At 37.7% G+C, this 10,738-nt stretch overlaps 2 protein-coding genes across 3 annotated transcripts in view; one reads left to right on the top strand and one right to left on the bottom strand.

Annotated features, from left to right (window-relative positions):
* The window catches only part of LOC102035337, a 1,318-nt gene extending 1,154 nt beyond the window's left edge, over positions 1–164 (top strand). The window contains 1 exon segment of the mRNA XM_014307085.2: positions 1–164. This exon segment is cut by the window's left edge and continues 11 nt beyond it. Within this exon segment, the coding sequence (XP_014162560.2) occupies positions 1–164 (164 nt within the window).
* Positions 165–3,047: 2,883 nt separating this feature from the next.
* Positions 3,048–10,147, bottom strand: FBXW2 (F-box and WD repeat domain containing 2). Of its 2 annotated transcripts, none has more exons than XM_005421223.3 (6): positions 8,865–10,147; positions 7,434–7,628; positions 6,517–6,650; positions 5,824–5,910; positions 5,032–5,201; positions 3,048–3,580 (listed from the first exon to the last, which is right to left on the bottom strand). In XM_005421223.3, the coding sequence occupies exons 1-6, from the start codon at positions 9,352–9,354 to the stop codon at positions 3,292–3,294; spliced, it is 1,365 nt and encodes a 454-aa protein (XP_005421280.1). In that variant the 5' UTR covers positions 9,355–10,147; the 3' UTR covers positions 3,048–3,291. The 2 variants fall into 2 exon arrangements, with proteins under 2 accessions (XP_005421280.1, XP_030913101.1); XM_031057241.1 differs by having other exon boundaries at positions 5,102–5,201.
* Between the last annotated feature and the right edge of the window lie 591 nt (positions 10,148–10,738).

The raw sequence follows: 10,738 nt of genomic DNA, 5'->3' as shown, positions 1-10,738 counted from the left end.
TTCCCATGGATGTTGCCCTCATTTATCACTGTCGGAAGGCCCTTCAAAGAAACCTTCCCAGAGAATCTCTCATCAGGGATACAACACTGTGGAGATATAACTTATCATTAATCATGAACGTTAACAAGGTTCTGTCTCAAACCATGCTGCAAACTCAAAATTGAAACCTCAGTTATAAGGAGTGAAAGTGGAGGGCTATCTGTATTGTGGGAAGACAGAGGATATAATTTAAAAATCACATTACATTGATTTTCACATGGAGTCTACATTTTTCTGCAATTATTTAGGGAATATATAGCAAAGCCATGAATCACTTAATGATACCAAGGGTCAATGCAGATTGCAGCATCTCTTCTGGGAAATGTACAATTTGTTTTCAGTTAATAATAAAAATCAGTATTTGTCAACTGATTCAAATAATGCAAAATAGTTTTCAACCTATGTACAAAAAGTACAAATACAATCATTAGTATTAAAGGTAGCATTGCTTAATTCTTACAGTTTGTATGTCACTGGGTACTAAATTTGTATGCATCAATTTGAGTAAAAGGTAGACAAGTAATTGAGTACAATCTTCCTTTTAGTTGTAAAAAAATTACCCCTTATATTCTTGGAAATAGTGTATGTTAAATATGTGATGGATTGTAACACTAAACACAGCCATTGGAGCTTTGCTGATAAAAAATGTCTTGTTAAACTGGGCTTTGGAGACATGTAAGTTTGAGAAGAGTCATTGCACCTGTTCCTGAATTACTGAAGTGGTAAATGCTGAGTTGTGTCGGAAAGCTTTAATAGAGGTAAGGGAGAGAGATTCATCTTAACGAAAAAGATACTTTTGTGAACCAAAAAGAACCTATTTCGAGGAGGAAAAAATAGATGGCCAAACAACTTTTATGAAAAGTAATATTTTGTTGGGTTTTTTTTTCTGGCACCTTGAAGCCTCGTAGGCAAATATTTTGTGACATTTAGACACAAGTTGGATTATAGTGCTTTATGTGATGGGTAAGTTGAATTACATTGCTTCCTTGGTAAGTGTAAGGGTACAGAAGCTGCATTTTTTCTTAAGTCTATCTGGAAATAGTGCTAAGTAGTGACTTGCTGAAGGGCTGGATGGAAACCAAAGCAAACAGAAAAACCATTTGGTCATTTTTGTTTCACAGTTTCAGTTTCACAGTTTCAGTTTCTGTTTGATAAGACCCCAGAACTACATGCATTGCATATGTTGTTGCAGTATACTAGAACCTTCCTCCTGAAGGCACATCTGAAGGCAGCGATAGCCTGACACTGGTGTCCGACAGACAGAAGTGTGTGTGAGAGCCAAGTATGCTTTTTAAAATTTCTGCATTAGTGTCATGCTTTCATTCCTTTATCTACTTGGTAGCAGCACATACCTGTGCCCTTAAAGAGCTCTGTCATTAGTGGAATAGTATCATTAGCAATGTCCAAAGGGAACTTCTACTTCGATCCACAGTGACTGCACCATCTCCCAGTCTGTCTCAACAAACTTGCAGCTGTATTAGGATCTGAGATGCCTGCTCCTGTCAGTCATACAATCTTGTGTGGCAACAGGTCCATTAAGAAGTTCAGACTCGTCGTTTAGAAGGGGCAGCTGAAAGTCCAGCTCCCTGCTTACAGCATGGTGTGCTCAGGGCTTTGTCTAGGAAGGCTGGGCAACCTGTTTCAGTCTTAAACTAAACTCACTGTGGAGAATTCCTCTCGTCACAAGAACCACTGACCATTGTCTTGCTGCAAGATGCCAAAATGAGTCTGACACTGTTTTCTTTATAGCTTACTAGTTAGCTGGAGACAGTAGCAGTGCCTCCACATCCCATGCCCAGCACACCTTCCCGTCTGGAGGGCTCAGCTTGGGTCTGTTTCTCAGCCATCTTGTGCTCCACCTCTCTGTGGACTCTATATAATCAAGGTCACTAAAAGAAGTAGTTAACCAAGATTTCCTGATTTGCTGATTTGGAAACAAGGACATTTCTGTCACGCCTCTATTTAATCTTTCAAAGTTAATGCAGTGCTGCATAGGTGGTTCCTTTAGAAGCACACATCATAATGATACAGTTATGTTACTCCCACATTAGGAATGATGAGAACTGGGTTTCAAGACGAGTTACTGAAGTTAAGTTATTGGAAACATTCTTTTTCATGGAAGCTTTCTTCACTTAGGAGTGAGACAACAAAAGCTCACTTTTGTGAGCTCATCATTTATGCCCCACACAGTGCAGTTTGAATTGAGAGTTATGAATTTGGCTTCCAGTTGATAAAATCCTTGAGTACAGACAACATTTTTCAAAGTAAATTGATGCGACTAAAGGTGGAAAAACTGAGTGCTTAAGAGTCTGGCCTTGTATTTAAGAGACTGCTCCACTGTGACTTTAAGCTACTCCTACGGCATCCTGAAATACTGATTCTTGCATATGAAAACTCCCCTTCATTGGTGTAACTCATACCACAAACATTTGGGAATCATGGCCTTCATTCAGTATTAAGTATGAAATCAGGTCTCCTTGAATAGTGGGAAGAAAAAATCACACTGGTAATGCTAGACAGTTTTGTCCTCTGAAGGGCATGAGCATAAGCTTCATGAAAACTCACATTTTCTAGTTGTGTAAAAAAAAATTACATTAAGGCGGGAGGGAGGGAGGAAGGAAGGTGGATCAACCTAAAGCATTTCTAAAGCATGTGATGTAGATGCAGCTTTTAAGTGCATGTCAAATAGCACAAAAATGTGTGGACAAATATTTGTTAAAGAACTCGTTTGATTCTTCTGGTTCAAAGGCTAGTATTTAAAGCTATCATATGGAAAAACATTTTGAAGAGAAAGATTCTGGAGAGAGAGAGGGTTTGCTGTTTTCTCATTTTTGTTAAGCAGCCATGCACTGCAACCAGTATTTGCTATTAGATGTACAAAAGCCTATGGTTCTAAAACTAGCTTCACCTTCTGTTTCAATAAAAAAAAAGGTCAGAAGTCAGGTCAAGCACAACTTGATTTCAGACTTGGTAGCAGATTTGAATGGTTTAAACATTACAAGCTATACTTCAGAGGCCAAACAGGTATATTTAAACATGAATATAGACAAAATTTTGTGGTGAATACTGTTAGCATGCTGCATTGCATTATTTCCAAAACAACCCATTCCCAAATGCCCAAATAAAAGTAGATGATTGTGCATTGCATGATGATACCATTGGATGTGCAACTTTGGTTCATGCAAAGTCTCATTTTATGGACACACTGCTGATAGGCCATAAATTCCTGAAGATTCTGTATGTGTGAGCTTTTCAGCCATGTTCTTTCCATAACACCAAATGGATACTATGGTCTGGCATACTGGTGGCAAAAACCAAGCCTGTATCATTTTGGCCATTTAGTCCATTTAACCAAGACATTTCACCGGCCAAGAAGCTTGAACCTCTCTTTGACTTTCTATATTCTGGTAAAGGCCAGCGGCTTATCAGTTTTTCTGTCCTCAAGTCCATTATGTACAGGTATCTGTTGTCAAACAGTAGAGCAAATATCTCTCCAAAGCCCAGCAATGATACATTTGAGAAGTCTGGAGGTTTGATAACCCTAGAAGACAAGAAAACAGTGTTAGAATCTCCCTTACAATGTTGTCATGAGCTTGAATTACTAAAGCGAATCCTGTATGTCTACAGAAAATGTGTCTAAATTCATCATTCTGAAGTAATTTAGAAAGAACTGGATGCAAATCTTTCAAATTAAGCAACTGAACACTTTAGCTATAGTCAGGCCTGTGGTTTCACTTCTGACTTTATATATTCGGGACAGACCCATCTGAACATAAGTGAAGGCTAAGGTTTGAAAGGGATTATTCTGCAGAGCACAAGGAAAAAAAAGAGCCATTTCTACATACAAATGAAAGAGCAAATGTACTTATGTTTTACAGTAAATTTCCACATGGATTTCATGCCCCAATATCTTTACACTAAGAGGTAAAAGCTGTTGTTATTCTTTTGATCACCCCTCTAAAAGGCAGAAGTAAAACATAGACATGCCTTCTTGTGATAAGCAGGTTAGATAAACCATCCAAGACTAGTCCTTAGAATGCTGTTTTACTGATATTTTATGTTAAATTAACCATGGGGAGAAATAAAAATATTTTTTAGTTCCCCAACACCTTGATGATGGCTTCCCTTAATAAATAAAACTTGGAACAGAAACTGAAGAGTTGAGTCTTCCACAACTGCCTGCATGTTTGATATAGCATTACATAAAGCAAAGAACTGAGGCACAAAAATATGTGGGGATGAAAATCTGCTCTCAGCAGTAAGAGACCATCTTTCTGTTTTGAAAGATGGGAGAGTAAACTAAGAGGTGAAATTACTCAGTTATTCTTACTTATAAGAAGCACTTCTGGAGAGCTTTCAAATATCCACAATTCTTCAGGGTATTTGAACTAAGGAGTCTGCTAGCAGTTCTAAAATGCATTTTTTTTCTTTAGTAAGTTACTATCTTTGATGCCACCATTTCCAACTCATACAGCTTGATTCTTTATGTGGAAATGGAATGCCATCATGTTCAGTCCCTCACTGCAGTCTGATAGATTTTACTGTCATTCCACAACATTAGAAGGAGTGACAGATCAGTGGTGCTATAAGGAAAAAGAGACTTTTAAATTTCTTGTCCCATCAAAGGACCCCCAGAAATTCCTGCTTGGTTCTCTTTATAGCAGTCTCCATGGTAACATTAGCTCTGCATCACTACATTTCCACATTCACAACTACAGCACTGCAGTCTGGTTTAAGTCTATACTGAAACACTTCAACTTACGGAATGAAAATATGGAAGAGAATTAGCATGTGGCCAGAAACCAAAACAGCAATGAAACGATTCATATTATCAGATGACAAAATTAGAATTAAACTGCTCGATATGTGTAAAGCAAGGTGTTTACAGGATTTTATTAAAGATTCTTTTGGTCCACATTTAAGGTAAGTTATTAAAACTGGTAAACTACTTATTTATTTAATGAAGACTGAATCCTAAACTGAATGGTTTACCTGAGAATATCATAGCTCGCAAAGTCCCACTGGTATAATCCTAGTGCTGAACTGCACACTATGTATTTACCATCAAAGTGCAGCCTAGGCTGTAGGGAGATGCTGCGGTCTTCAGAAACAGACAATGTTCTTAAGCATTTGCAGTTTATTTCCCTTCCAATAGGCCAAATCTACAATTAGAACGCAGTTAAAGACCATAAAAAATTCACATTATAAACTGTTACATAAATAGAGCAAGCCTCACAGTCTCTTTTTAAGCACCAGGTAAATGTGCGCATGAGGTTTTTCCAGAAATATTTATGTTTTTCAGGTAGAAACATCAATTCTTCAAGTGACTTGTCTTACAGTGCCGCACATGTTGTTTCTAGCCTAAGAAATTCCCACTGAAAATAGATACTTTTAAGATTGGGGGGAAAAAAAAATCAACCATCCAATTGGGACAGAAATGTAACTGTTTCAGTTATGAAGCACTTCTACAGCCACAAACTTACAGCACTCTCCAACCCCAAAGTCCCCAACAGTAACAGTATTTGCATTTACCTGCTTCACTGTCATGACTTGGAAGCACCAATTCTTTGCATTACCGTTGTTGTAGAGTTATCATTTAAAATGAAATGCTAAGGCAAGCATTGAAAAATTAGCTTCCAAAGAGTTTCATGTTCTGCATGCAGCCTCTAAAGCAGGAAATGTGGGGAAAAACTAAATCCTACTGTTTGTAAACTTCAGCAAATTACTCAAGCTTTTTCCTTCCCGATGTACCAAAATAATATATGCATGATATATGATACATACCTTGATTTCATACTTATCTGCACTTAGGAGAATATAATCCCCAGGACTATGCATAAGCGATTTGACTTTGCATTTCTGCAAAACGACCTGTAATTGAAGGATGGTAATGATTTATGTTGATGCTGTTAAATAAATAAATTTTCATTTGCATTTTTCATTTCACTGACCACCTGCATAGTGTACCCATGAATAAAGGCAGTACAAATACTTTATAGCAACTGAAGGAAAACTACAGTTTATACTCTTTTGTCCTACTAGTGACAATTCACTGTACTAATAAGCAAACATACATACTTCATGTGTACAGCCACACCCCTCATCTTTCAAGTTCTGAAATAACCAGAGGAAAAATATTGTTTCATGATCAGATTTTTGTTATCAAGATCATTAGATTTTTGCATAACTTTTAAAGCCATCTTTTTTCAGAATCAGTTTTTATTCAGTCTTTGAACCAAAACACTGCTTCCTAGTATTAGCCCAGCTACTTTGGAATTGAAATATCTTCAATGGTCTGAAAGGTTTAATTACAGCTTAAATATTTTTTCTGTTGAAATGTTATTTTGTAGTATTTCCAGATGTTCTTCAGATTCTAAACCTATCTGCAGGATTAGGATTAGGAAATAAAAATTTAGAACATGGTACAAATTTAGTGCAAATAAGTGTGTGAGATTAATTATAAATCAATATTCCCACCTTAGTGACCCATTCTGTGTGTCCAGTAAGGGTATTCAGGCACGTTCCTGTTGATAAGGCCCACACTTTCACAGTGAAGTCTGCAGAGCCACTGACCAGAATATCAAGTTCATCATTGTAATCCACACTAAAAACTTCAAGCAAAGAGGGAACTAAATAAGGAATACTGGTCTCTATGCATGCATTTTTCTGTGAGATACTAGTAGCATCTGTATGAATTTAGCAGCTTCTAAATTCATATGCTACTACATCCTTAATTGTTCTTGAACTGTTGTTGCTCTGGATGCCTAAGTTTACATTGTGAAATTACTGGGGTTTTTTGCCCAAATTAAGAGCATGTATATCAGTGGTTCCTTTATGGGCGGATTGAGGCAAAGTGTAACTTAAGCTAGTTCATATTTCCAGAGTTTTAGTAAGATAATTCCACAGGATTAGTATATTTTATAAATACAAGGGAAAAAAACTACAGCTGAGCTGAGGGTATTTCTAAGTACACGACAAAGAACGGAATTATGAGGGCAATGCAAATACGTATTCCCAGCTCCTATTTTGCTCTTTGCTTTAAGCTCATGTCCAATGTGGGAACAGAAAAAATGGCCATGGCCATGTATGCCCTGCTACCTAAGATCTGCACCTCTTTGAGACTTGAAGCTACTGAATAACCGTGGTTTTTATTGTTACTTCCATGCTATTGCAAAATGCTACATGGCTAAGCTTTGGCATATTCAAGGACAAGCGTATATCTGTTCTGGTCACTTTCCCTGTCGAGGGGAACTGAGGGGACTCAGATGACAGAGAACAGAGGCTGAACAAATTGATAAAGCTAGTGTGCAAAAAGCTAAATTTAATTATATTTTGTTTGATGATGATGTACATTACTTCACTGGTGAAATTACAATTTTAAAATTTCAACATACCTGCACCAGTATGTCCTCTGAAATGCTGTGTCTTTGCCCCAGAGCTCCATTCCCAACAGGCTACTGTGTTATCAAAAGATCCTGTTACAAGCTTTTGTTCATCAAACTTCACTGCAGCACAAGTGTGTGTCTGGATACCATATATGCACTGACCTGTGCTTACATCCCACAGTTTTGCAGACAAGTCATCTGATCCTAGAATATAAAACAACAGGATAAATTCAAGATTGGTAGATTCTGGCACTACGCCTGACTGATAGCGTCTACTGAGACAGATGAACGGAAATTTCATGTGACACATCACTCAGGTTTTGCAGAGCCACTGACTATACTGCAAGCTTTAGTTTCTTTCAGGAAGGAAAGGGTTCCAGCAAACGTTGAAATATAGATGAATACCAGGCCGCATATCCTGCCACTTTCTTTTCTCTACCTGAAGTTCCTCTTTTTTCAACTGCTAGCTTTGGAGAGCAAAATAAATCTCTGGACTCCTTACATCTTCTTCTTCCCCTGGAGGTTTCAGTACAAAAGTTGTCAGGAAGTTTTGACAATGCTGTTTTCTGTGTGTAACATTCACTATTGACTAGGTAAGTTAAAGACTGGCTAGAATCTAGTTGTTGGCTTCTAGTAAGCATCCTACTGTACCAACAAATGACCGACCGAAGGGAGTATTCCCAACTTAGTGTATAACATTATCATTCCAAATTACTGGAAAATCCTTGGAATATGCTCTGACAGTGATTCATTGTAACTCTGTTATTATTCTTTCATACTAAGGCTGCGTATCTGTTCTGTCTGTAACTTAAGTTCAAACTGAAATATTGCAGTCTCTACTCTTCAGGGAGGAAGCTGAAATTATGTGCAAGTCAGACCAGTAGCAAGGTTAAATCTAGTTTTACAGCACTTCATAAAGCACTTATGTTAGGAACTGAAAGTGCTTACAGCCTTGTTTCAAAGAAGATATGACTTTTTCTTCCATGCTCTGGGAGACTGAAGTTCTCTCACAGCCCAAAGTCCTTTTAATTGAAAGCTATCTATCTCTAAGAGGATAGCTAACATATCTGTACTTCCCAAATGGGCTTACTCATAGTAACAGCATGATCAAAATCATAGAGCAATCTAGATTGGAAGGGCCCTTAAAAATCATTTAGTTCCAACCACCGTGCCATTGGCAGGGACAATGATACCTACTGTTACTATTTCTTTATCAAACAAAGACACTGGTCTCCTTGCATTCTTAGTAAAGTGACTAATGAGTTTATTAGTACACCAGGTGTTTAAAAAATTGAAAAAATAAGCAATTTTGAATTATCATCTGTCTTCACACTATGAGAATAATTTGTCTGGCAAAAGAAAAGCAAATTGTCATTAATCTTATGAGGGGGAAGAGAAAACAAAGAATTTTAAGAGTCCCAAGTTGTCTGTCCTTCCTACCTGTGCACAGAAGTCCATCTTTATAGTAAAGTGCATATACTCGGGCACTGTGTCCAATTAAAGAGGATGTCTCAAAGGCTTCGTGGTCCTTCAGTTGCTTCATCCTTAAAATAGCTTTTAGGTAAACCTTCTTCCAATGTAGAGGATCCTGAACAGAGTCATCTATCTGCCAACCCAAATTCTTACACGCAGTCTGCCACACCTCTGTACAGGCACTTATAACCTTGTTCCACTGCTTAGAGACGAGGCAACATGTGAGTAAGGTCTGTGGATCAAGCCATTTTAACAGATAAAAACTAAGTTCCAATGGAAGAAGTTTGAGGAAGTCCCTCTTGAGTAGAATCTCTAGATTATTGGAGAGGTGCCTGAGCTGGACTGCTCCACTCAAGCTAATCAGGTGATCCAGAGTTTCATTTTTCTGCAAGTCCGTCAGAGAAAGAAATGCAATAGAAATGTTATCAAGCCATGCTTCAAAGTCCTTTTTCTCCATAAGGTTATGGAAAAATTTACCTGTGATACATCAAAATACTGTATTAGTTCCGTTCAGAAAATAAGGCATGAATCACATCTTTATTACTGGTACATAAGTATTCCAAATGGCATGTTAACACACAGACTGAAGAGACCAAATGCATTTTAAAATATTCTTTAGGTTAGGACTAAGCATTTGCATGCACCCTGAACTATCATTTGTCCCACAGCAGACTTACAAGTAAATTGTATGTAGCATTCATTATGAATGTTAACATATTTCTTGTTTTAGATTAACACTTTCAAATTCTGAGTCCAATAAGGTAGGGGTTAGTTTAAGTTTTACACCTATTACAGCAAATAAACACTGTCTTAGAGTTTACTCATGGATTATTCTGATAAAAGGAAGAAAACAAAACACATAAGCAGAGTGATAAGCTAGTTACTAACATAATGTGCTCATACCTTCCTCCTGAACCATTCTAAATACAAAGCAGATAACTAGTTAGTTTTCAAATAAGTATACAGAGATGTCTGACAAATTGTGTTGGAGGATACGTTAGTCTTTCTAATTTTTGTATTTGGCCCACGTAAAGGCCTGAGCTTGTGCTGGTCTAGCATCAGTTTTGACATGTCTGCACCACTTAGACCTAAACGCATTTTAAAAATCCTGTTGTTGTATTTTTTTTTCCTATTTCCTCAGTTTATTTCCACTGAGACTTAACTGTGAAATTGAATACCACTCCCTGAACGCACTTATACTATCCTGAGACATCTCAAGTTCCTTCAGTGACCTGGGACCATTGATTAAGAAGATAAACATTAGGTAAACAGTTAAAAAATAACATACATTTATTTTCTCTGGAAGATCTAATTCATTAGATAACTGTCTGAATTTCACAGCACTCCCAAACTGAAAGAACTGAGGTATCTGAGTGGGACTCAATAGCATGTTTATTTCTATTTTTACCATCATAGAGTAACACCTTAGAGCACACCTCTTAACAGGGCATAGGAGTACAGAAAATTACAGTCATCACCATAAAAGGCTGCACATGGCATGCAATTGTTGGTAAAACACACCAGAAGGTTCTGGATGTCAAATGCAGAGAAGCAGCTGCTCCTATTACAGTAACTTCTACTGCAGACAGCACTTACCAGCTTTCCTCAACACATATGGCAGTGAATACAGTTGCTGTTGAAACAGGCATGTGTTCTCTTTAAACAAAGTAAAAAATTCTAATAGGCCGGCTACGAATAAAAACTCCGTGAGCCCCAAGACGTTTGTTGTATTCCATAGGTGAAGATATTACTGAAATTAAGGGCTGCTGTGAGGCCGCTGAAACCAGCGCTCGAGCCTCTTTTCCAGGTGTTACGCAGCCAGCCCTATCCGCTCCCCCCGC

This window comes from Geospiza fortis, unplaced genomic scaffold, assembly GCF_000277835.1.
Source record: "Geospiza fortis unplaced genomic scaffold, GeoFor_1.0 scaffold27, whole genome shotgun sequence".
Lineage (NCBI taxonomy): Eukaryota > Metazoa > Chordata > Aves > Passeriformes > Thraupidae > Geospiza > Geospiza fortis.
Note: the sequence above shows the minus strand (reverse complement) of the source record. Positions and strands in the feature narration are given on the sequence as shown.

What these genes read in the sequence shown, in the direction of transcription:
- FBXW2 (XM_005421223.3), bottom strand. Translation starts at nt 9,354, where the DNA reads ATGGAGAAAAAGGACTTTGAAGCATGGCTTGATAACATTTCTATTGCA. An exon ending in CAGAGGACATACTGGTGCAG is followed by an intron (nt 6,651 to 7,433) that starts GTATGTTGAAAT and finishes CTTTGCTTGAAG; the next exon opens with TTTTTAGTGTGGATTACAAT. An exon ending in ACACAGAATGGGTCACTAAG is followed by an intron (nt 5,911 to 6,516) that starts GTGGGAATATTG and finishes CTTCAATTACAG; the next exon opens with GTCGTTTTGCAGAAATGCAA.